Below are 24973 nucleotides of genomic sequence, written 5' to 3' on the forward strand. Positions count from 1 at the left end.
AAAAAGAAATGCTGACCTCTTGACCTCACCAGGGTGACAAGTTGCGATTAGCAGTCGGGAATTACTGCTGCGCTCTTCTCTAATGTGGTTCTCGAGCTCCCGAAATCCTGAGTAATAAGAGTAAACAGTGATAGACTCGACAATGAGGACAGTTATCAGACTACAGTCAGAAGATTCCGGTGGGATTATTGGCCTGATAGGTTTCATGAGTTTCACTCAAGGTAACAATACGAAAGCCGTGTGAAATTGCTTAACTCGTGCGTCAAGATGCTGCGCATAATTGGAAGACGCATCTGCATCTTTCCGTTAAACACTGACTTCGAGGAATCAAAAGATGCATGCCCGAATCGATGGGAAAATGAGAGTAGGTGCTTGAAAAACTAGCGATGGAGATTCAGGTGAGTACCATTTTGAGCGAAGTGTCCTGGCAATATAACCATCGCAGCAATGAGATTTTTTTACCGTGGTGTACTTGGCCTCACACGTGATTCCCACTTCACGTTCTTGATTGCCCACACTCAGGAGGTGGAGCCACCGAAAGATGACACTGTTTCTACTGTCGATCGTGCACTGAAATTTGCAGGCATTGCCTTTGCTCAACCTCTCAATACCAACTTTTCAGGCGGTGATCAATTTTTAATTTGCTGCATTAAAGACGGATGAAAAGACAAAAGAGGAATAGCCATGTGTAGTTTTTGACAACAATCACTGACCACCCGTTCGAATGAAGCACCGAATTTTGGCGGATTTGTATCTTGATATGTATGTTTTCTTGTCCGGGCACTCATAATTTAGGTTCCTCATTTGAAAAGCGACACCTCATTGCACTGTAAATAACGAGCACTGATCTTAAAGTTTCAAGCATAAAAGCTCCCTACTTATCTCTCCATAACTCCTCATGACAATTCAGTCTGACTGTGCCCATGCCGTCCATTAGGCATTACCAATGGAGGAACGGAAATCATCCACTTGCAAAAAAGAGATCTGAAATCAGACTAAATGCTGGTCCTTTAGCACATTACTCCCTGACCAGGCTTACTTGGTTCATCGTCAGAACATTTCCCATTACAATGGTAATGGCGAGCGCTTCTTATCTTACACAGGTATTGTGTTACATGAGTAAGTAACTTAGCACCAGCTGGATAAAATGTCATAATCGCATCCTGGTATGAGGCTAGATTTTACAATTTAGGCGGGCATTCAAGCACAAACGAGGAATATGTACAACAAGACTTAACCAGAGAAAACGGCAGAGGCACAAAAATAATGGTATTTCCTCTTTATATGTACTGCACAAAACTGCAATCTCGAACCATTTGGCTTATCATGACTCATCTGGTTTCGGTTCAAGGATAACAGGTATCTTCTCTTTGTGATCACCACGCAAAACTTCCACAGTCACCTGCATAAGATCGTCCAAGATTCAATACATATGACAGCTTGCTGAAAGTTTGATGAAGTTTTAATTCATACAGCCATAGGTCTGATTTCTGACTCATATCACATAAGATGGCTATCATTCATTTAGCATGCACCGCCAATAACAAAATTGAGCAGCTCATATAGCACATACCGTATCACCCACTTTACACTGATCAAGAATTCTGTACAAATCACTGCCGTTAACGACTTTTTTTCCATTGACTGATGTTATGATGTCACCCAAAATAAGCCTACCATATGAATCACGTTTGGTCGGTAGTAGGCCCTGCCAGATTAAAACCAATTAAGCATTATATGCATTGAAGCAGAGCCTTCGTCTCCAAAGAAATAAACTTGTGAAGAGACATAGTATGAAATATGATGCCTGAAGAAGATCAATTATACCGCTTTGCCAGCTGGTCCATTAGCAGGGGCATCTAGCACAAGAACTCCACTTACTCCTAACTGCTCCACAGATTGATCAGGTGCAAACTTAATACCTAGGATTGGTCTAGTGACTTTGCCAAACTTTACCAGCTGATCAACAATTCCACTTACCTGAATCAATTAATTTATATCAATAACTTACTCGTAAGGCAGATGATGATTGAATTATGCCAGTATTGACGTCAACTACAGAATGCATGCTGCAGAGGCCTCTTAAGGATATAGAAAAAAAATCCAAGAAATACTCACAGTGTCAACAGGAATTGAAAATCCAACGCCTGAGGAAGCACCAGAGGGAGAGTATATTGCCGTGTTAATTCCAATCAGACTTCCTGAACTGTCTAGTAGCGGCCCCCCACTATTTCCAGGATTGATTGCTGCATCAGTCTGTATGACATCTTGTATTGGACGCCCAGTGGCAGCAGAACTGATTTCTCTGCGAAGGCCACTGCAACAGGTAGGGGATAAAATGAGAGGGATATTCACTTAAAATTTGCAAAATTCTCGACTTAGCTGGAAAAAGAAAAAATTCAACAGCATTTATTTCTCTTTCATGTTGTCTGCCTGGTTTCTTTTTTAATTCCGGACTTAGTTCACTGGCAGATAAACTCAAAACAGCTGATTCCTCAAGCATATCCTCCAGTTGAAGAGATCATTTCCCTTTCAATTTGTGAGAACTTTAGGATCGTTATTTGAAGCTAGACCCAACTGTAATTGCAAAAATTTGGAACATTAAAACTGCCAATAATCCAGTCAAGCTATAGGGAGAGTCCCAATGATTATAAGCTCCTTGATTATTTTTGCCCCGAAGGATCAATTTTTTTAGTCTAATTACCCACCCCTCCAATAATGTGCCCTCAAAACTGATTACCACCTTTTCATTTCAGTACCACTAAATCAGGTTAAGCGAGCAGGGTTACATAACTGTGAAAACTGTGTAGGTAAATGCAAAACATCTCCAGAAAGTACAAAAGGAAATAAAGGCAGCATGAACAAACTCAAGATGCTCTTCTTTAACATTGCAAAGCTCCTTTCTCACACTATCATACCTTATAACACCAGTGGTAAGGGTATGGTCAAGTCCAAACTGCAAGAAACAAAAATCATCTCAAATGATTATATCCACAAAACAAAGTCCGGATTTTAACTAAATTGAATTCTGTGTAATCTCTTAAATACTAGAGCCAAGGCCTAAACTTTGCCACTCCTGTCCACCACATTCACGTCAAGCAATAACTAAATCATGACTCACTCAGCCTCCAACATGACAAAAGGACAAAAAAATAGATGCATATATTAAGACATTCAAAAGCGACCATGCCACATATTCTTCACATAGAAAATATATGAGTTATCAAATTGAGGTAATATGAAGATTTCATGTCCAAAATAAGCATCTGAAATTTGCCAATTTGCTAGGTTAAAAAAACAATGCATATCATTTAGATAAGTATCACACATACATGGGTTGTGAAGTAATATACTAGGTAAATGTTCTTAAAATGTACATGTACATATTTCACCAGGAAAGGAAAACGGAAATCATACTTCACAAGACTTTATATGTAAGACCTAGAGCACAAATCATGACCAGGAACAGTGAAAACACTGTTCGAATGGTAAAGCGAACGTCCGTGCTTACAGGGTTGCCAATTGCGTAGACTTTCTGACCAACAAGCAAGTCTGCGGAGATACCAATTGGGATTGGTCTAAGCTTGTCATTTGGCGCATCGACCCGCAACACGGCAACATCCTTGTCCTGGTCAAATCCAACAACTCTCGCATCATACGTGGACTGGTCCGCAAGTGTGACCCTGTGGGCAACTATAGCCAAATTACACCGAAGAACACAACGGAAGCTTTCAGATTGATCCATTAGCATAAGGAAATGGATCCAGCAACCCTCGCCTCTGGAGTTCCCAATGAAGCATGACAAGAGGGTTCTATTCCATAGGTGAAGGAATTCACGGCATAGCAACGAAATGGTAATGTATCCGTAACCACCTTCCAATCAAAATCGGAATATCTCACCAGGAAACAGACCTAGGAATCTGGGCCTCAAAAATTAGAATTAATTCATGAAAGCGGTTTCCGATAGAGATGACTCGTCAAATAAACAGATTAGCATCAACAAGCAGCTCCCTTTCTATCAAAACCAGCACACTTGATCAATTGTCTCCAGTAAGCACCTCATATCCAGTTAACACAACATAGATGAGAGGCAAACGATGCTCCCTTATTTTACATTGCCCGACTAGTAGGCACCTAGGGGTTGCTGAAACTAGCGGCGACATTCAAAGATGAGGAAGCGAAAACCAGAGAAGGAGGTGACTAACTTGAGATCAGAAGCGCCGCGAATGACGTGATAATTGGTCACGACGTGACCCTCGTTGTCCCAAACGAATCCAGACCCCGACCCTTGCGGCACTTCCAACACGTCCAAGGTGAAGGCATCCTGCCTGAACCCACCAAAAAATCCCACCGAGCCATGCACCAATCAAAAGGCAGCGCTCAAAAGAAATCCTTTTTTTTATTTATTAAAGCAAGCACGAACGGTGGGGGCTAGCAGTGTGCAGGATTTCTAAAGATGCAAAACGCAATCGACAGAGAGAGAGGGTAAAAGGGGGCCCGTACTTGACGGCGAGGTTGGTGATGTAGACGACGGAGGGGGTGTTCTCCTGGAAGAGGCGGACGGTGGCGAGCTCGTCGGTCTGGAGCTTCCGCTGGGGGGTGACGACGAAGGCGGAGGCGGGGTCGACGTCGGCGACGAGAAGGGAGACGGAGAGGGCGATGGAGGTGCAGACGAGGAGCACGGAGTCGAGGGCGGAGGCGAGGGGGAGGTCCCTGGCCCTCGCCAGGAGGAGGAGGGCGGTCCGGCCGGAACCGGAGTCCCGCGATCGAGAAGGAGCGGGGCGGAGGATGGAGAGGACGGCGGCGGCGGGGGTCCGGTGGAGGGAGAGGACGGATTTGGCGGGCCTGGCGAGGTGGGAGCGAGAGAGAGGAAAGGCAGAGGAAGAGTTGGAGAGCGAGGTGCAGAGCAGCGAATGGAGAGCAGTTGCCGCCGCCATTGTTCGGGTTTACAACTTCGTCGGAGCACCCGACGGGAGAGGATTTGACTCCCGGGTTAACGTCCTGTTTTTCTAGCTTGTGGTGGAGCTACGTCCAGAATATCCCCCACTATTCAAAAAAGAGCCAAAATTAAAAAATTAAAAAATTGCTCGTTCGACCAATGAGAATTTCATCGTTTTCCGCTGGCCAATCAAATTGCTTTTTCCTCCTCTATTTTATTGTCTCGTGTCGAGGACCGCGGCTGCGTCGATTGTCGGAAGAGCACCACGGCGACCGAGGGAACTCGTCTGGACCGTCCTAGAGAGTTCCGTCATTGGCATGCGTTCCGAGGGATCCCCCCCCTCTTCTCCAAAATCGCCTCAGCCACAAGAACGTGGCCCCTTGGATTACGTAGTTGCCCACGGCCTTTTTTCGTCTTCGTCTTTTTCCACCTTCTTTTGTCTCATCCACTACACTAGAAAGTTTTATCTGATGGAGTGCGTGCGAATGTAACAGCATCGGATGAAAAGATGGTTTATCGAGTCGTGAAACGTCTGGAACATTTTGCCACTATAACGTCGAGAGAATCCCTCGATCTAATCATGAACAGCGAAGAAAGAGGTGGCTTAGATCAGGGAAGAGAAAGGAAAAGCATGAACTATAAGATCTTCTCGAAGGGTCTCAACTCCTTTGGTAAGCCGGAAAAGTTTCCGGCGTTGACATCGGCCTGCAGCATCGGCCTTTTCCCAGTCTTCCACGCCATGCCCTCTGCTAGGTGCTCCTTGTTGGGTGTCAGCATCACGAAATTTGGATCAGCTCTCTGGTAGCTGCGAGTTTGGGAATCCAAAAGAACAATCAGGGTTGGTTTTCATCATTAATACCAAAATGTACCATGTTGCACTCATTTGATGAGAAGAACTTCAAGGGAAGTCGCAGGCATCCTATGAATTCTCAAGCAAAGTTGTCGTAATTTTGAAAAGCATAGTCTCGTACAAAGGCAACAAACATGTCCGCAAGTATAATTCAAACCTGGCTTCTCTTAGATGCTCAACACGAATGCCAAACCCACAGGAGTTCGATCCAGTCAAACGATCTCGAGTAGCTGCAGGATGATCGGAAGATCCAGTCACAACACTATAATGACGTATAATGCAATAATTGAGAAGTAGAGGTCGTTTCATGTCCAATTGAATACAAGTAACGAGAAGCTATCCAACTTCAACAATTTCTTTAAGATCTTTCAGAAGGCAAGACTCCATCATCAATATTGAAAATCCTATTTCCAACATATTATTTTCAAGGACTCTTGACATTAAAGCCATTCTTGAATGGAATAAATTTGCTTCTACTGATCACTGGCCTGAACCTTGTTGCTCGAGACCTATACCAAATCAAGATCTACAGGACCAGTACGGAAGGGGGTAGCTAAAAGAACAAATCTGGTGAACAAAGAATTCACAAGTTGTACTCCATCCTGTTGAAGTATATTTTAATAGCATTAATCAGTGGGGTAAGGTCTAATTAAAGTTAATAGATTTGGGGCATCTCTCATGCTCAATAATAAGAGGCATCTTAGGTATTCTCTTATTAAGCTATGAGTGAAAATGTAGCTTTTGAATCTCTCTCTCGGTCTTTCATGAGATTTTCAAATAGTTTTAATTATATAGTAGTTTATATTTCCTATCCGTACTAAAGAACAAAGCTGGTTTGAACCAAATGTATAAAACTCTGTACCCAAAAGATACCTGAAATGCTGAAAGTAAAGGAAGGTTTCCACCATGACTTGAATGCTAATGCTATTGATGAACTTAGAGGACCAATCTTACCCTGGAAAAAATATATTAACTAGTTAATGCTACAGTGCATACCAATGAGCACAAATTTTTTTGAAGATCTTTACCTTCAACAGGAAGTTCTTGTTGGCCTGCCATGACGCAGCAACTTGAAATGTGGACTCTGAATAGTTTTTTGACGTTTGGGTTTTGTCGACCCTATTGTAAGGAGTAAATCTATTAAGATATTCTGCTGCAACAAAATAACAGACTCTAGCATTTAAAGTACCTTGTTTGTAATTCAAAACCAAAGTCAATATAATTTGTGATTCCGATGACTTCATTTTCCTCAAGGGGGTTCTTCACCTGTTCGGATAAAGCACTTCAGAGCTCAAAAAACAATGCCATGCGATAATAAGTGCCACAATGTACACAGCAGGAAACATATCAGGAAAGTAACAATTGCAACCAGGAAGAACGATGTGTCATGATCTTAAGTACCTTATCAATTACAAGTTTACTAAACACAACAATGACATGAGATTCTAACACTGCAGAAAAGCAAGCTAGTCACCGGTATCTGCCGAAAAGGAACCAAAACAGCACAATGCTAACTGTTCAACCAGATTTTCCACGTCTGTAGCTGCCAAATACATGAAATTTCTTTACTCCTCCTCCTTCCCCTTCTTCTTTTTCAAACATGGTCGTACATAGCCTCAATTGCAGTCAGACACAGTATGGGGTTCTTAAATTAATTGTGGAATTTAACATGATACAGCGGTTTCTGTCCTTAGCATTGTTTTTATCTTGAACCAGTAGAAATCTTATCTTTGTAAAATATGTAACTGAGGCAGCTAAAGTACAGTACCATTAGTATCTAATTAAAAATTCCATATGTATGAACGCAAGAAGTACAATAAAAACAGCATAAATAGCTAAAAGTAAACTCGATGAACACGAGATTGCCTACACATAAGGATGAAAACAAGACGATTCAAAAGTCTGAAATGGGAAAAGTAGCATACCCTTCTTTGGACCACCACATGTTGGTAAAATGAGGCAATGAACTGCAGTCCAAGAAAAGTGAGATGATCATAGCAAACTATATGCAACAAATTTACGTCGAGCATTGTATAAAGGGAAAAAAAATTCATATTGAACATTGTGAAGGGCAACATTAAATAAAGGACTGCATTAAAACTCTGAATAAAGAACTGCGTTAAGTTTGAGCAAGATTGTACACTTTTAATGACTGCTTCCAAACAACCTCTAACATTTATCTAAAAGTCCACATTCTAACTAACCTATTGAAACCTTGGAAAAAGGTGAAGACTACATCAGAGTTCTTAACCACTCCATAGGGATAGATAAACTTGAGCATAGAGATACCTGGGAACTCTTTGCAAGTTCAAGATTAAAGTTGAACGAAGGGCTCAAGGGACTGCCAGATCCTCCCCCATAGCCAATTGCACAACTCCAGTTCTGCAAGTTCTTATATTTTGCCTTGTCTTCTTTCCCATCTGGAACAAGTAGCAATTCAGGAAAAAAGAAAAAAAGGGCAAAAAGACATCCTAGCATCTTAAACTTTCAGAGATATTTCTCATAGTCTCATTGACATCACATATATATTATGTACATGCATGCTTCAAAAGGTTGTTAAGACTGACCATCAAAATCTGCCATGTGTCCGACATACCAAACTACACTCATGCATATCTGCCATATGTTCAGCTGCAATTACACAACACACATGCTCTATTGCCTTCACACCCACTAGATAATGTTTTCAGAAAGAAAGTTTTATTAAATGCTCCAGAAGAATAAGATATAGGACTGGAGGACAATGGATCTAATAAATTCAGATGACCAGTTTCAACTGCATGATATTGCCAGTCCGAGCATACTTTTCCATGGTGTAAGGTATGCCAATCTTCTCAGAAGGATACGTGCAGTTACATGTATGTATCTGCCTGATTTATAATATCTTCTTCCTAGGTCAAACGTTCTTCATGTAATAATTTGACTTAAACTAGCCTTACATAGTGGCTCGTACTGCAGTCCAGCAGTTAGTCTTCCCATTTTGCTCACCAGCCATGCAGTCCTTGGCAACTCATCCTTCACTGCATCAGATACCAAAGCGTAAGAACCCTAATTTCATAGTGAGCTACACAGAAGTAATAAGACAAGCTACAATGACCCATCTCAAAAGGCAAGTTGACACTATTAACACCTTCAAACCTTACAATTTCCCTTCTCTGATGAAGAAGAAGGGAGTTAGTTAACACGGAGGACAAAAAAAAGTGACAGGTAATTCTTTCAAGGAACTAGCATTTTGTCTCATCTTGGTTGTCCAATAATCAAATTTTCTAGATGATGAACTTTCCCCAGACTTCACCCTGATTTCTCTCCTTCAACCTATCGGGAAGATACAACCAAGGATAGGAGTAAGATGTTTGGTTACTTAACAATGATAGAATAAAATGTTGTTCTACTGCCTCGCCATGACACAAGAAAGAAATAGTTAACCAGTGACACAAAAAATGACTGCATAAATTAAAGCTATAAATGTGGACTCCGGTCATATGCTTAGAAAAATATATGTTATTGCAAATTGAAGTGACTTACTAGAGAATGGCATCAAAGTGGCGCCCAAGGACAAATTTCCTGAGCCATATCTCAAGCCCATGACACCATAATCTTCTGACGATTCTCTGCTAGAGTAGAAGGCAGTGTCAATAATTCAAATACTGTTAAGCAAATAGACCAAAATAAATCTGTATAGCAAGCGCGGCCTCAAAAATTAAGTGAGATGATTTGTGTAGGAATTTACCTCTTTGCCGACAGCAAAGGGAAAATGCCGAAAGCTCCAAACCCAAATCTAGGATGGTAAGCACATGATCTCACCTGCAAGATCCTTCGGTGCAGCAAGCACAGCAAAACTAAGCCTCATATTGTAATCATGGAACGTAAACACAAAGAACTAGTGATAGTAAATATTATCTTCAAATAATGTTTCTTACGGATCAGAGTTTGATACAAAAAGATCCATGAAGGTATGAGGATCATCCACATCGCTGCTCTTACAGAGACCATACAAAGAAGATAGAGTAAGTACCATGAGTAACTTTAGAACATATCTCATAACAATGAAGCATAATGACAGAAGAAAAATAATCACCTCTGCCATCGAAATATTGCATTTCCTACAATTTGCTCGTCTGGCTTATGATCTAATGGACCAGAAACCTATAAAAGTCAAGGAAAAAGAGACCGAAGCAGCAAGAAAGTCCATGGAATCTTGCACATTATGTGGGTAATATCCAGCCAATAGCAAGAATAACCAAGGATACAGTTGCCACCAAATCCACATGAGGATCATCGATTGGCTTTAACATAACTCTTGTGCTGAAATGCCTTGCATCCTCAAAATAGTCCTCAAATAAACATTTAAGCACAAGCTTCCCGAATAACAAATTGTACGAGGACTCCAACATTCTGCAATACCCAAAACATTCTTCATTTTCACAAATCGCTGAATATGTCCTCGAATTGAAGTAAAACAAGCCACACTAGCAGATATCAATTTCGTATATAAAAGAGCAGTGAATTATCCCAAAAGCTGGAAAAACCCACTGCATAAAGTAGGCCAAATACAAAACAATCTGGCCCAACAACATCTAAATCGAAAACGTAATCAAATTTATGGACCTTGCTCTTCCATATTCCTAGCCGTGCGAAAAGAGGATAAACAAAAGTGTTGAGGACCCGAGCAGCTGAAATGCAGGCCTTCACAAGCTATTAGAAATAAACTCAAACATAAACGAGGAAAAAAAATGCACGCCTCGCTGTACAACTTCACATCGATTGGACAACAAATACGAATCAGCGGTCGCAATCAGAAAGACACTTCAGCTAAACTAACGAAAACATAGACAGCACACTGATCAACGTGCAAAACGAGCACCGACTTCCGATTTGCATCCATAGCTCCATGGAAACACCGAAACAATCACCAAGACGGAGCAAGTCCCACGAAACTCGCCAATGCGCCGACCGAAAATAGAAAAAAGAAATCAAGGAAGTCGCAGCGGAAACACGGATTTCCACGACCGAGGCGGGAGCGGAAGGAAAACGATCGGCGCGGAGCAGAGACCTGGTGCGGGCGGCGAGAGGAGGGAAGTCGAAGAGCGGCGGCACGAGCACCACCGGCGGCGGCGGCGGCGGCGGCTCCTTGAAGAACCAGTTCCCCATCTCTCTCTCTCTCTCTCTCTCTCTCGCTCTCTCGCTCTCCGGCGCGCGCTACCCGAGCTCGCCGCGATGGTCGGCGTTAGGTATTTCTTCCGGTCGAGAAATGGAGAGCAGAGGAAGTGCGAAGAAGGAGACGGAGACGGAGGAGGAATTTTGTTGGGAGAGAGAGATTCGATGCGCGCGCATGTCTCTCTTGCTTTTTTCTGGTTGAAGAAGAAGAACGGTTTCGAAGGAGGTGGGGCGCTCTACATCAGCGGCAACAGACGCCAGTGACGTGGCACTTCCCTTCGAAGACCTCTTCCCGGGTCGGGTCGGGTCGGGTCGGGCCGGTTCGGGCCGGTTCGGGCCGGGTGAGGTGGCCTCCCTGGTAATGTTGCGTGGCGAGTAGATGAATTTTTGCTCAATATTCAAATTTAGTATTCATCTTCTTTTAACTATACCTACATTTTTTAAATAGGGATCGATGTGATTCTCCTTTCCCAAAAATGAATCGTGATATTAGCATCTTTCGTAAAAGTTGTTAGGCTTACTAAATAAAAAATTATTTTAACCAAGTTCGATTTGAAGCAACATCTCTCGATAAGTGATTCATATTAGAAAAACCCAAAATCAAATAAATTTATTACAGTCAAGCACAGAAAATACTATAATAAATTACCATATCGAAATCAAGATGTCATATGTGATCTTGATCAAATACATTTCATATACATCTCAATCAAGATGCACGTATAATGTCCACCGAATCCATTTCATATTCATCGGACACTTTGTTCTTCTTTTTCGGTCATGAATATTCATCATGCTTTAATTGCCCATTTTTCATCTTATTTTCTTTGTATTATTTGCCTAGATAGTTAAGTCAATATTGAACTTAGAAATTTCACAGCTAAACATAAAATTTCTATCAATCAAGTGGGTCACATCTTTTTTTTGTGTGCATTGTTTAGGAGTATATACAGACATCTTAGGATAATGATATCATTTTGTGATCGGGCCTGGAAATACTATAAAGAAAGATGCTATATTGCAAAAAGACGGAAAAAAGAAAAGAAAAATGGTCTGAGCATTCTTGGAAGAACTTGGGCTTATTTGCTTATTGGACTCGAGCTTTTCCATTATCAAACTTGAGTTGGGCCTTGCGACAAGCCTATGGTCCGCAGGAATTTATTTCTCCCCCTTTGGAAGATAGAGATAAAAGCACTCCTGTATGTCTTTGAACTTTTTCAAATTGTTTAATTAGGCATCCAATTTCTTTTTTGTGCAATTAGGTTCTTAAAATGTATGTATCTCTGCTCGAATTGGTACTTCAATTAAAATAGAAATAGAATACCATATATGGAGAGCTACTTCTTATTCGTGGCCCTAACGATCACTCTCCATTCTTGTCAAGTTAGCCCCAACTATCACTCTTCATTATCATCAAGCTAGGTCATCATATCATGAATACCATGTAGGACACCTTTGCAGTATTAATGATGTCTTAAAAGCCATGTTAACATTGTCGTCCATGATTTAGATGGAAGGGCTAATTCAAACAAAAGAACATTCACTTTAGGGAGCCGCTTGCACCAAAAAAAAATTATGGGCAAACAATTGAACAATTTGAAATAATTTGTGGATTAACTCACTTAAGTTATTTTTTGCTTTGGTTTGTGCCATACCAAGCAAGTGGACACTCTTTCCCAAGGGTTACTTATCCCGATAGTGTTCTTGATTGAGAATGCTTGAAATTGGAGTTATGATGCTATCCATCAGAAGCGTTTCTTGTGAGTTAATTCTAATCTCACATATATATATTCCAAGAACGCTCTCGTTTAGTTCGATGTACAGTTCAGTTCATTTCTACTCGTTTTTCTATCCTAAAAGCTTATAGGGAGTTACTTCTTATTCGAGCCTTTTGGCTCTAACAATCACTCTCCATTCTTGTCAAGCTGGCCTTGATGATCACTTTCCATCCTTTTCAAGTTGGGGCATTACATCATCTATAATGATCACACACTTTCTGGGCATGACATTATTTAGAATGGAAGTTGAGAGGCATAAAGAAAGACTTGGCATTGAGTTGCGCAATTGGGTGACGAATAGTTATGTGCTGAAAGCCAGGAAGTGGGTAGATACATGCTCTTTCTTTTTATAATTATGTACTCGTTTTTGTCCCCTTCTACTACTTAGTTTCGGGGTGATTAAGGCAGCCTAAACTCTCCTCCGATGGTTCTGTTTGTCTTGTACCATGCAAGCTCTCCACAAGCTGAAAAAGACATAAGTCAACTATGGAAACTTTGCTTTTATCAGTCCAAGAGAAATGCACCGGAAACTCCACCGCTGCTTCCTTCCCTCCAAAAGCATTGGACGGTTTACTTTGACATTACTGTTCCCCACTTTCCCTAGCCGCCACCCCCCCGGCGCCTGAATTCTCTTTTACAACGGCAAGTTGACTTGCTATACCATAAAAGAAATCCAGTCTTTGACTTGCTATCCTAGAAAAGAAATCCAATCTTTCTTTTCTCTTCTTCTTGTAACTTTCCTTTCATTTTCCAAGAAAAATACCACAAGTCACTCAATTTAGCATCGTTTCGTTAGGGAAGTAGGCCCACAATCACATGGTGTATTGTTTTCCCGTACCCCACCAGTTCAGATGACGAAAAATTTCAACCCTATTTTTCATTACTTTGAGTTCACGAAGAGTCAATCTTGATGTGTGTACCATCAATTCAGATGACGAGAGTTTCCAATCCTATCTTTTCTTACTTCAAGTTCACGAAGAGTCAATCTTAACGCGTGCGATTCATATATTTTCAATTGAAGAATTCGAATTAAATAAAAGAAATAAACGCTTGCACCAACTTCATGAACCAAATGAGACGTGGGTCGATCTCAATCTCTTATAATAATCTGAATACGAAGTCATTTTCAAATTTGGTGATGTGGGGAGTCGAATTTATGGTGAATCTCCATTGGATAAACACCAAAAAGAATTTCTAGCCGGCAGCGTCTGTTTTCCAAAGAAGGGACAAAAAAATGGGTATCTGTTTAGCTGCCTTTCCAATTTCTGATCGGGCCATCTTCTTAGCAATGGCCAATGACTAAACAGAAACCAAATCCAACTTCTCCTCAGCTCAGTCTCTCGTCTTTCTCTGCTAAGCTACGTGATGTCAGGACCACCGTCCTGGTTCCCCCCGTCCTTCGCGTTTTTAGTCATTTCAACAAATAATAATGTCGGGAAAAAAAGAAGAAAAAAGAAGGGAACGCTCGCCTTTCCCGGAAAGTTCATGACCCACCTACCACGTTCAATTCCAATTGCCTTTTTGGTCTAGATTTTCCACGCCCTTCTTTTCCAATTTGGGTGGTGAGAATCGCTTGGCGAAGATCATGGTCCTGTGGCTTATGAACACAGCTGAGGGAATGGACCACGTTCATGGCCCATAAATCAGCAAGACCCTTTTGACCTTTGCTGTAGGGCCACCCCCTCTCTATTGCACTTTTTAGGTGGAGCTTGTGGCCTTGAAATTTAGAGCTTTAGCCTTCCAAATATTCAAACGTGAAAATTCTGTCGTTGAAATTTGTATTTCCCGACTTTCGACATATCTAAAATAGTAGTCATTAGTGAAACCAAAAAACTTGTACAGAGTGACTTCCTACAAAAGCCTTAAAATAAATAGTACAAGATGATTGGTTTTAGAATCGTGGAATCGAGAAATAGATGAGGCAGGGTAGATTCTCGGTTTGTCGAATATGGAATTGGCTCTATCTACCTGGAAACCAACGGTATCTTTAAGCTATAATTCTCTCTGAATTAGAGTATACTATTTCTTTTTGCAAATAATCATATTTCTTATATTGTAATATGATAATTCAAGGCTCATCTTTTTGCTACGTACAAATGAATTTCCTATTTTAATTGAAAACTCAGCATGATTTCTTTATCCTGTTTGTGAAAAAACAATAAAGATTTAATTTTTTTTTTGAGTTATTATTGTGATTTTGGAATTTGGCTTTGGATCTAAGCAGAAATTTCACAATGCATATTTCCTCCACCCTTGATGCAACTTTAGTTCTAGAAGAGAAATAAATAAAATATAGAAAAAAAGGATAGGAGTAGGACCGGTGTTCATTCCTACCAATCTTTCGGTATTCCATGAAAAAGGAAGGAAGATCCGTCTCGATCCTAGTTGAGTCGATCTTTCTTTAGCTCTTTAGCTCTTTAGCTAGAGCCAAGATTAATTTTTATTTTTATTTTTTATAAAAGAACTCGCACGATTTCCGTTGAATTTACGTGCGATCCTTCCCGTTCTTGATTCCTGGTTCGTTCCGATCAGCGCCACACGGGGACAACCTCGCCAGGGACGAACGACTTTGGAACAGTTAAACAGAAAGAGGACAAGAAAAGAATAAAAAAATGGCGGCGCACATGGCGCGAACTTCAAGAACGGGCGAGCGGGTTGCCATGCCCCCCCCCGGTTCTCTTCTAAAAAGGAGAGAGGGTGTAGCGTCTCGGTATTCTAGGATTCCCCTTCGCCCTTCACCACCCTTCGTTTCTCTCCCTCCGAATCCTCTCGCGATCTCTCTTTTCCCTCCCTTTGATCTCTTCGCGTAAAGAAAGCGAAAGAGCGAACCGTGATATTCTTGGACTTTGGTAGTCGTTGGTCTTGGTCACGTTCTTGGTGGAGTTTTTCTCTGCGTCGAAAGCTGAGAAAAGGAGGAGGAGAAGAAAAACCCTTTGGTGAGTAGTTCCTTCTTCTTCTCGAGGTTTTGGAATCTGGGAATGTTCGTTCTTGGTTTGAATCTTTGTCGCTGGTGAGTGGTTGCTTGGTTGATGGATTTATAGATTTTTCTGCTTTATACGAGCTTTCTGCTGTAAGCCCGTTTGTTTTTCTTCTTGTTTTTGTTTTTGCGGTGTGTGCGTTTTCGGTTGCTCATTGTACCTTTGTCTCTTCATTTTTGTTCTCTTTCATGGGTAAGTCGATCATGTTCGGTTACAAAATTTTTATGGGGTTCTTATGTCTTGTGAGGTAACGAGTCAATTGAAAAAGGACGATCTTTTTCTCCAGGGGAAACAACATGGTGAAGATGATTTGTTTCAAAATTTCCCCTTGGTATCATTTCTTTCGGTTTTGTTTGCAGGGCTGGGGTGGGGGATGATTTCATATATGTAAATTCTGTAAACTTAATTGTACTCTTCTTCAATTATGCCATTTCTTTCTGTGGTGGGTTCTCAAATCTGACAATGGATGTCCTCAAGTGAAAAGAACTTAATTTTCTATTTGTTTATGATTCGGGGGCTCTTTTCTGAATCTATATTGTGTCTTACTTAGATGCTGCTCTTTTGTGTGTTGCAGAACTGCAATGACAACTGTTCTTCCAGCTGGAAGTGGCACTTTGCACTACAGTGTGACGATCTACAAGGGGCAAAATCTTCGTCGAAATTCTTGTGTTTCAGTCACAGCATTTAAAAGATGCATGCAGAAAGATCTTTCATGGTAATTGGCTACAGCTGGATAGGCGCATGTTCTAATTTCGGAGTACATTTTGACTGTTAGATCATTTTCTATTTGGAAATACTCCAGTGGACTAGAAGAATGCTCAAACTGGTTAGGACAGTGTCAATACTTATGTAAATATAAACCATAGAGTGGTGTTTGGTTGGCTGATCTGTTTGGAGCTGCATCAATGTGTGGCAGAAAAGAAACAGGAAAAGAGAGATATTGAATGAACAGATTTTCTTGGCACATTGCATCTCATCATTGAATTGCGGGAACCATTTCGATGCATAATTACTTACAGCATTGGAGTATTCCACCTTTGAGTTTAATAAATTGTATTTCTCAACTGAATGGTTGTCTTCTTCAATTTGCAGGTCACATGGGGTATCAAAATCCTTAAAGACCCAGAGATATAACTTCTCTTGTTACCCATTCTATGCAAGCTGGAAGCCGAGTAGAACAGCTGTTAATTCGTGCTTAGAAGATGGTTCTACAAAATTTTTTGATTTTGTGGTCATTGGAAGTGGGGTGGCTGGCCTGCGGTATGCTCTTGAAGTGGCAAAACATGGATCTGTTGCCGTGATTACGAAGGCTGAGCCTCATGAGAGCAACACAAATTATGCTCAGGGCGGTGTTAGTGCTGTGCTCTGTCCTTCGGATTCTGTAGAGAGCCACATGAGGGACACAATTGTTGCAGGTGCTTATCTATGTGATGAGGAGACTGTTCGGGTAAGTACCAGGATAGATGACTGACCATCCTCTTGTTTCTTTATGAATTGGAATTTCTTGGATTTGAGAGTTTATAGAGATAAGTTTCAATGGTCTTCCTCTTCATTTCTTTATGTGGTCTGTTTAGGTGCATTTAAGTTTAAAGAGCACACTGTCAGATACCAATGTGTTTTGGAGCTGCTCTTACAGTACAAGCTATGCAATTGAGTACCACAACCTTTTCTCTTTTAAACATTGCGGCACTGGTATGTCATATGGCAATTAAGACACTTATGCTCATTAACTGAGGCAAATATTGGGTTTTGTACACTCTCGAGGATCATCTATGTTGAATTCATGACATATCCATAGCCTGGGAATGAAGAGCCATTGACAGGCAAAATGACTGAGGAATCCCGACATTTTTTCTTTCTCCTCTCAGGTTGTTTGTACAGAAGGACCTGACAGAATTCGAGAATTGATTGCCATGGGAGCATCATTTGATCATGGGGAGGATGGGAACCTGCATCTAGCAAGGGAGGGGGGCCACTCGCATCACAGAATTGTTCATGCTGCTGATATGACTGGGAAAGAGATTGAGCGGGCTTTGCTCGAAGCGGTTGTAAATGATCCCAACATTTCTATGTTCCAACATCATTTTGCAGTAGATTTACTCACCTCTCAGGTTTGCTTCACCTTTTTCTTTTTCCTGGATGGTTTCTTTCGTGGACTGTATGGTTGTGCTTTTTGGCATATCATTTCACTTTGAGTTACCAATTTACGGAGACATGGGCGGGCTTTAAATGCTCATAACAGGAGGAATTTTGAAAGTACCCTAAGAATACCACCACTAATGCATAAAAGTTTTGCCATTGCAGGATGGTTCTGAGACAGTTTGTCATGGCGTTGACACTTTAAACACTGAAACTCTGGAGGTCGTGATGAAGTGAACTGTTGCTATCTGTGTAGAATTACTGGAAGGTTTCACATTATAATTTGAAGAATTCCTTTTCTAATCTTTCAGGTAGTGAGGTTCATTTCGAAGGTGACTTTGCTTGCATCAGGTGGGGCTGGACATATATATCCGACAACCACAAATCCTCCGGTATATATTTTATGCCAAGCTTCACTCTATCTAATTATCCATATTAGTTATGATATTCATGCATCCATGATTTTTGTGCTTCTTGTCTCTCTCTTTTAAGTGTTCTTGATCTCGTCAAGACGTGGATTTGGTGCCAGCTATCATGCCTACATCAATTCTAAAAAGTGAACATGGAACCCAAACAAAAGACTTTGAATTTGGGTTTTTTTTTTTACTTTTTTGGGGTCTGAGATGCTACTTATTGCAAATGTATCTCAAGTTTACTCATGAAGATGTGTCCAATAAAACTTTCTGACAATTATTCAGAAAATCTTGTTTCTTTCGCAGCCTGGCTATAGTTTGTTAAGCTAGAATTAAAGGGTTGCGAATGCAAGTATAGGAGCGCACTAAAAGTGTGCACTAATCTGCTTCTAAGCTTTGTTCTGCTTGGAAGTCTTTTGATAGTATATGTAGAGTTTGTGTGGGAAAACCTTGCTTTGTGAAAATTAACCACATGAATTTTTCTGTTTCTTGGTAGTTTATTTTTTATTTTTGGCCACAGTATCTTGGTAGTTGAAGAGTAGTAGAAATAGGATTCTTCACCTCTTCCCCAGTTTGATTTATTTGCTTATATGTTCTATCATTTCAGTTGTTGAAAATTGACCTACAGTGCGGTGAGCATGCATTCTCTCTTTTAGATGTTCTCACGAGTACAGTTGGTAGCTCATTATTGAATTTCTGGAGAAAGAAATTATCTATCAACTGAACACGATACAATCTTTTATACAGATTTAGGATGAGCGAGATTAAGTTATTTAATTATCTTTATTTTACAGGTGGCTACTGGAGATGGGATAGCCATGGCTCATCGGGCTGAGGCTGTGATTTCTAATATGGAGTGAGTATATACTTGCTAACTGCTGCTGTTTATCTATATATGGAGTACCCAAGTGTCTCTTGTCATATGTGTTTCAGCTGTGGATTTTTATGAATATCATACTGATCATAAATGTAGCAATTTCCACCTGATTGAAGATCAAAAACCAAAATCCTTTGCTTGCCACCAGTTTAATTCCTAGAACATATATTTGGAATCGAAAGTGTATCTTGCTGGGATTCTGATAGAAAAAAACTGCAGCATTTGGCTTTTTGACTTCAATTGTGACCTGCCACTGTATGTATAGTATTTGGTGGCTCTGACTTTGTAAATTATGAATTTTGTATGGTGTGTCCTTAATGTCAGGAAAGTCTAGCCACAAATTTGTTGCTATGCACTACACGCTTTTGACTGTATTTTTGACGTTTTCATATATACTTCAACTTAAGAACCACAAGCACGAGATAAAAGCCTCTCATTCTGGCTTTTATAGGTTGGCTTTCCATTGGCTTTTGAACCAATGCTGTACTTGTGCTTAGGGCAGTATTTATATACTTTTACAGGTTTGTGCAGTTCCATCCTACTGCCTTAGCAGACGAAGGGTTGCCCATTAAACCAGAGAAGAGCCGGGAAAATGCTTTTCTCATCACCGAAGCTGTCAGAGGTGATGGTGGAATACTTTACAATCTGGCCAAGGAAAGGTTCATGCCTTTATATGATGAGAGAGAAGAGCTTGCCCCGAGGGATGTGGTTGCGAGAAGTATTGATGATCAGCTTAAAAAACGGAATGAGAAGTATGTGCTTCTCGACATAAGTCACAAACCCAGAGAGCAAATTCTAGCACATTTTCCCAACATAGCTGCTGAGTGCCTCAAGTATGGTCTAGACATAACTAGCCAGCCAATCCCTGTAGTTCCTGCTGCTCATTACATGTGTGGTGGGGTCCGTGCTGGACTCCAAGGTGAGACTAATGTTAGAGGCCTTTATGTGGCTGGTGAGGTTGCTTGCACTGGACTGCATGGAGCGAACAGACTGGCCAGCAATTCTTTGCTTGAGGCACTGGTGTTTGCTCGAAGAGCTGTGCAGCCCTCAATAGATCACATGAGTCAGTCCGGCTTTTACATCGGTCCATCGAGCCGGTGGGCGCCAGTCATGCCCTCTTCCCTCCGGAGCAGCATCATGGATGACATTTTGAACGTTACAAAGCAAGTGAGGAAGGACCTGCAATCTATCATGTGGGAGTATGTAGGAATCGTTAGGTCCACCACGAGATTAGAGAGTGCGGAGGAAAAGATCCATGAGTTGGAGACTCGATGGGAGAAGTTCTTGTTTCAGCGAGGATGGGAACCGACTATGGTTGCGCTCGAGGCCTGTGAAATGAGGAATCTCTTTTGTTGCGCGAAGCTGGTGGTGAGCAGCGCCCTGGCCAGGCATGAGAGTCGTGGCCTCCATTATACAATCGATTTCCCTCATGTGGAGGAAAGTATGAGGCTCCCGACAATTATTCTCCCGTGTTCGACCGTCAATACCACGTGGAGCTCGCGGCAACTGCACAGGCAGCCGGTTTAATAACTGGTGCAGATTAACTTTTCTTTGATGCTATTATTTTCTTTCGCACTTTTAGTCCCTATAATCATTGGTTAGGGGCTGTAATTTATTCAAGCTAGAATTTGTATTTAAAGGTCACACAGAAGAAATGAATCACAGCAAAGGTCATCTGGTTGTTTTTTTTACTGCCAAAATTATTGATTTGATTGCTACTGAAAATGGCGTATTGATTGTCCTCAAAGAAAAGTTTCATGAGGAACCATGCTCTGTTTTACATACATGAAGATGTAAGTGTGTGCTTTCCTGAAAGTTTTGTGGACCTGTTTTTCTCTCTTTGAACTGTTAGTTTTCCATGTGTGCTTCTTGTTTTGATGCAATTGACGTTGTGCACTCTTCTTTTACGTGCTTCGAACCATTCACGTCAGCATTGCTATATCAGATTGCGGCTGCTTGAGCCCGAGTTCAGGGTCCGTCCCTAATCTTTGAGTTAAGATGATATAATATTCTCCGATATTGCCCAAACTTTGTCAGGCAGAGAGATTTTGCACGAAGGCGCGGATCAAACTGTAAATACCTAAATTTGACTCTTGAATTGGCTAAATCAAGAGTGAGGGTGGGTAGTTCACTGAAACTCCAAACTGCTTTAGTTCATGAGGGTTGAAATTCTCTTGACATGACAAATAGGTAAACTCAATTCATTCCCTACCTACTATTAGTTTGACTTATCATTGCATTTTAATGCATTTTCGTGTTCCATATGTTGTGTCGGACAGAGAAACTCCATAGCACTATTGCGTTTTCCCTCTGGTAAACGGATTCTGAATCCAACAGTTTCGTGTGATTCACGACGACCCTCGCCAACTTGAACTCGCTGCAATCAATGACCCTCCCTCGCTGCGTTTGGTAATGGGCCACTGTTGAAAAGTCGGACAACATGATTGTCATCTTCTTTCTCTCCATCGTATCTTCAAACATTTCCTCCATGTCAGTGCGCTCCCAGTCTCTATTAAAGGCCAATGCTTTTATTAAGCTTCTCTTCCTTTGCTTTTGTGCTCTGTGATTCGCCGCTCCAATATGTGTTCTTCAGTCAGACTACCTTCCCTCTGCTTGGTGCTGATGCAGCTGCTTGGAGCTCTCGCTGCCACTGGCGATCCAACGGGATGCGAGTTACTGGCGATTTTCTACTTCGGCAAGTAGAAATCAAACACTGGAGTGAAATCCGCCGTGCTTTATGAGATCACTGCCCCCTACAGTGAGACCTTCTTCAGACATCCTTTCAGCAGGTTCTGTGGTGGCCGTCTCATTATCAAATTTATTGGTGAGCTGGCTCATTAGTGATTTCCTAGCAAAAATGGTGAATGTAGATTGGTTAGTGTTGTTCATCCTCTGTTTTTTGGTGCATTTAACGTTCAATGGTGTGACATTCAGGATCCTGTGTCTCCTTTTTCTTTAATTTGTTAGTCTTACGAGACCAGCTTGGCAGTCCAGTGATTGATAACATATTGTCAGTCATTTGATCTTTTAGCTAAAAGGGCAAGTAAGGTATAGAAATTCTATAGTCATGCTATTGAGGGAGCGTAGCAGAGTAATAACGTGGAACGATCACATTCAGTTTATGTCGGCCGTGGCTTCTGTGTGTAATTTACTCTCAGCATGCCTTGCACAACAGAAAAAGTAGCATCCTGGGGAGAATTGGTGGCATAGATGTTTTCACCATTTATATCTTTTTGAAATGAATGATCACCTTTATCGTGCGAAAAGCTTAGCTATATTTTGTCTTTTGTGTGTAATCTATGCGCTTTTGATTGCTCCTAAGTGCAACTGTTGATGGTTTCTGGTGCCTGTTGTTGAAATACTAACGTGATAAGCCTCAGCCAAATTGGCCCCGTCTTACATTCAGCTACCACTTCTTTAGTATGCCATAGAGGGGTGTAAGCGAAAGCCACAATTTGACCTTTTGAGCTTGAAGTCAATAATTTGGATTACTCCTATCTGAAAGCTTTCTTACCTTCTACATTAGAACTGTATTTCTGCTAATACTATTTTGTGCAGCTGAAGATCTTGGTCATATATGGGTGCATATCTAGACTTTATTGAAACAAATTTTAGATGCGGTGCAAACTTTGTGACTAGTGGACCATCCATTCAGCCTGGTGCCTACAGTTTGATCCATCTTGCCACAGTCTGTTCCATCGCGGCATTCAGATATCACAATTTTTGAGGTTAAAACCCTGCATCAGCGACCTTTATAATCCACTCAACCAGTCCAGTGAGATTCCTTTGTAGACCTCTCTGCATGTAATTTCGCTTATGCGAGACCAAATGTCATTTGGTTATATAAGATTGTTGATAATGACTTTGAATTGGCAATCTGGACAGCAGAAAAGACCTCAGCTCTTTACACTTTTGACATGGGACAAAATGATCATGTTTTTTTCTGAGAATACGACAATGGAGCAAAAGACCTCAGCATTTAGTTACAGATTGCCCAGGCCTCAAGACTTCTCAGAGGTTTTTTACACTTTGATAGGACAGAATGATCTTGCGAATGTATTTTCAAAATACGTTGATGGAACAAGTCATAGCCTCCATTCCCGATATTTTGAGCCAGATCTCTCAGGCGATGCATGTAAGCAACAGACTAGCTCAATGATGCTGCAATTTCTTAAAAATACTGACCCGGCTTCATGTCTCAGCAACTGTCTGAGGAAGTAGCCAGAGTGTTCTGGGTACACGACACTGGCCCCGTCGTGTGCCGCACGCTATCATATATGACCATCATAAACCCACTAGTCTGGATCAGAATGGATGTGTAAGGCCTCAAAATGAGGTGGCTAAGACTTCAACAAGCAGCTCAAGGACAGGATTCTACAGCTAAGAGAACAGCTTTTGGAGGCTGTGACACGTTGATGTGTACTCAGCCAATTACTCTTTGATTAGTGAATTAAAGGATCGAGGTAATTGCACTTTTTTTTTCTCTTGCTCATTGAATAGAAATAAAGTTCGGATGTTTTTGAGGCTGTCCCAGCATTAGTTCAGTGAAATGCAACCCATGATCCAAATCCGATGTTTGACACTATGGTGCAGGTTTTGTTGATCTGTCTAGTTTTTGCTATGGCAGTTACTATGGCTACCATATTAATTGTGGCAAGCAAGCTATAGTAAATGGAACTGTATATGGCAATCCATGTGAGTATCCATCCAAGCGCATAAGTTGGGATGGCTTTCACTACACAGAGGCGGCCAACAAATGGGTTGCGAGCCGAATCCTCAGTGGCTCTTTCTCTTACCCTGCAGTTTCAATTAGGAAGTGTCACGCTTCAGAGAATGCATGACCACAAGGGGGTTGAGAACCAGCGTTAGTTTCTTAAGAGTTCAGTATTTTACTTTTGGATATGACATGCTAGGGTTGGAATGTAGTTACTCCTCAGAGATGCTTATGGGTGAAGGTCAACTATGTTTAGATATGTACTCTGTAAAGTCACAACGCAGTTATTGGGTTTATCTTCTCTGAAATGTCATGAATGTATGCCACCAAGAGAAATGGATTATGAAACAGTTCAAAAGCCACTGCATGGCCTTTGATTTGGTCTGTTAAGGTCAAAATGGATTATGAAAATAGGTTGAGCCTGTTGAGCTCTCCAGCATGTCACTGAGTACAAACGCTTCTTTCTGAGAGTTTCTGAAACCGAGGCTTTTACATTACCTGCTGTCTTCATCATTCTACGAGGACCTCTTTGGAAACCTCTCTCGGAAGAGGTGCGGGGTACTGTTTTTTCCGGTACTTGCTCTCATTGTCTCAATGATTGTTTGGCATATACACACTACCATGTGATCTCTCGTGAGTCCTTGTCTCTCTAGCTCGGCCCTGCATGCTGATTCCTCCTCATTCATTCCTGTTAGCAAATAAAGTCCATATCATCTACTTATCTATATATGCCTTCGGCTCTACCACCAGCACAGAATTTCACACCTTACCATCGAAGCTTCCTTTTTTATACTCTCTCAGTCTCATTCCTAGACCGATATATGTCTCAAGACTCATTGCCATTTGTGTCCCCAAGGGGGTTCGGGCGAACACATATGCTTTGCCGTGTTCTTTCATCAACAGAAAATGCAGATATTCCCAGAGGGCACTTGTCTGTTTATGTTGAAGCAAAAGAGAAGCGATTTGCATTGCCGACTTTATTATCTGAATCACTCTCCATTCCAAGACTTGCTTTGTCATGCTGAAGAGGAGTTTGGATTGGATCATCCTATGGGTGGCCTCTCAATCTCTTGCAGAGAAGATCTCTCTTGCAATTTGTAACTTGATTATTTCATGTAAGGTTGCTTC

General features: G+C 41.3%; 3 protein-coding genes and 1 pseudogene across 5 annotated transcripts; 2 read left to right on the forward strand and 2 right to left on the reverse strand.

Moving 5' to 3' along the window:
* Window positions 1–990: 990 nt before the first annotated feature.
* On the reverse strand, window positions 991–5284 carry LOC120285881 (protease Do-like 1, chloroplastic). Its single transcript, XM_039301862.1, has 8 exons — window positions 4504–5284; window positions 4206–4328; window positions 3512–3683; window positions 2919–2956; window positions 2119–2317; window positions 1828–1980; window positions 1574–1708; window positions 991–1402 (listed from the first exon to the last, which is right to left on the reverse strand). Exons 1-8 carry the CDS (start codon window positions 4935–4937, stop codon window positions 1325–1327), a joined length of 1332 nt encoding a protein of 443 aa, XP_039157796.1. The 5' UTR covers window positions 4938–5284; the 3' UTR covers window positions 991–1324.
* Window positions 5285–5433: 149 nt separating this feature from the next.
* On the reverse strand, window positions 5434–11146 carry LOC104419259. Of its 3 annotated transcripts, none has more exons than XM_010030875.3 (14): window positions 10843–11146; window positions 10040–10184; window positions 9868–9935; window positions 9710–9763; window positions 9520–9603; window positions 9315–9403; window positions 8729–8809; window positions 8079–8209; window positions 7715–7756; window positions 6979–7055; window positions 6818–6908; window positions 6663–6744; window positions 5947–6019; window positions 5434–5744 (listed from the first exon to the last, which is right to left on the reverse strand). In XM_010030875.3, exons 1-14 carry the CDS (start codon window positions 10938–10940, stop codon window positions 5576–5578), a joined length of 1284 nt encoding a protein of 427 aa, XP_010029177.1. In that variant the 5' UTR covers window positions 10941–11146; the 3' UTR covers window positions 5434–5575. The 3 variants fall into 3 exon arrangements, with proteins under 3 accessions (XP_010029177.1, XP_010029178.1, XP_010029179.1); XM_010030876.3 differs by having other exon boundaries at window positions 9315–9400; window positions 10843–11145; XM_010030877.3 differs by lacking the exon at window positions 10843–11146 and adding an exon at window positions 10398–10546.
* A 4097-nt stretch (window positions 11147–15243) lies between these two features.
* LOC104419261 (L-aspartate oxidase, chloroplastic) lies at window positions 15244–20915 on the forward strand. Its single transcript, XM_010030879.3, has 8 exons — window positions 15244–15660; window positions 16277–16417; window positions 16795–17149; window positions 17571–17813; window positions 18007–18063; window positions 18153–18233; window positions 19049–19110; window positions 19653–20915. Exons 2-8 carry the CDS (start codon window positions 16284–16286, stop codon window positions 20656–20658), a joined length of 1938 nt encoding a protein of 645 aa, XP_010029181.2. The 5' UTR covers window positions 15244–15660; window positions 16277–16283; the 3' UTR covers window positions 20659–20915.
* Window positions 20916–21733: 818 nt separating this feature from the next.
* On the forward strand, window positions 21734–24531 carry LOC104420636 (annotated as a pseudogene).
* Window positions 24532–24973: the final 442 nt, after the last annotated feature.

Source organism: Eucalyptus grandis, chromosome 9 (genome assembly GCF_016545825.1).
Source record: "Eucalyptus grandis isolate ANBG69807.140 chromosome 9, ASM1654582v1, whole genome shotgun sequence".
In the NCBI taxonomy this organism is placed as follows: Eukaryota; Viridiplantae; Streptophyta; class Magnoliopsida; order Myrtales; family Myrtaceae; genus Eucalyptus; species Eucalyptus grandis.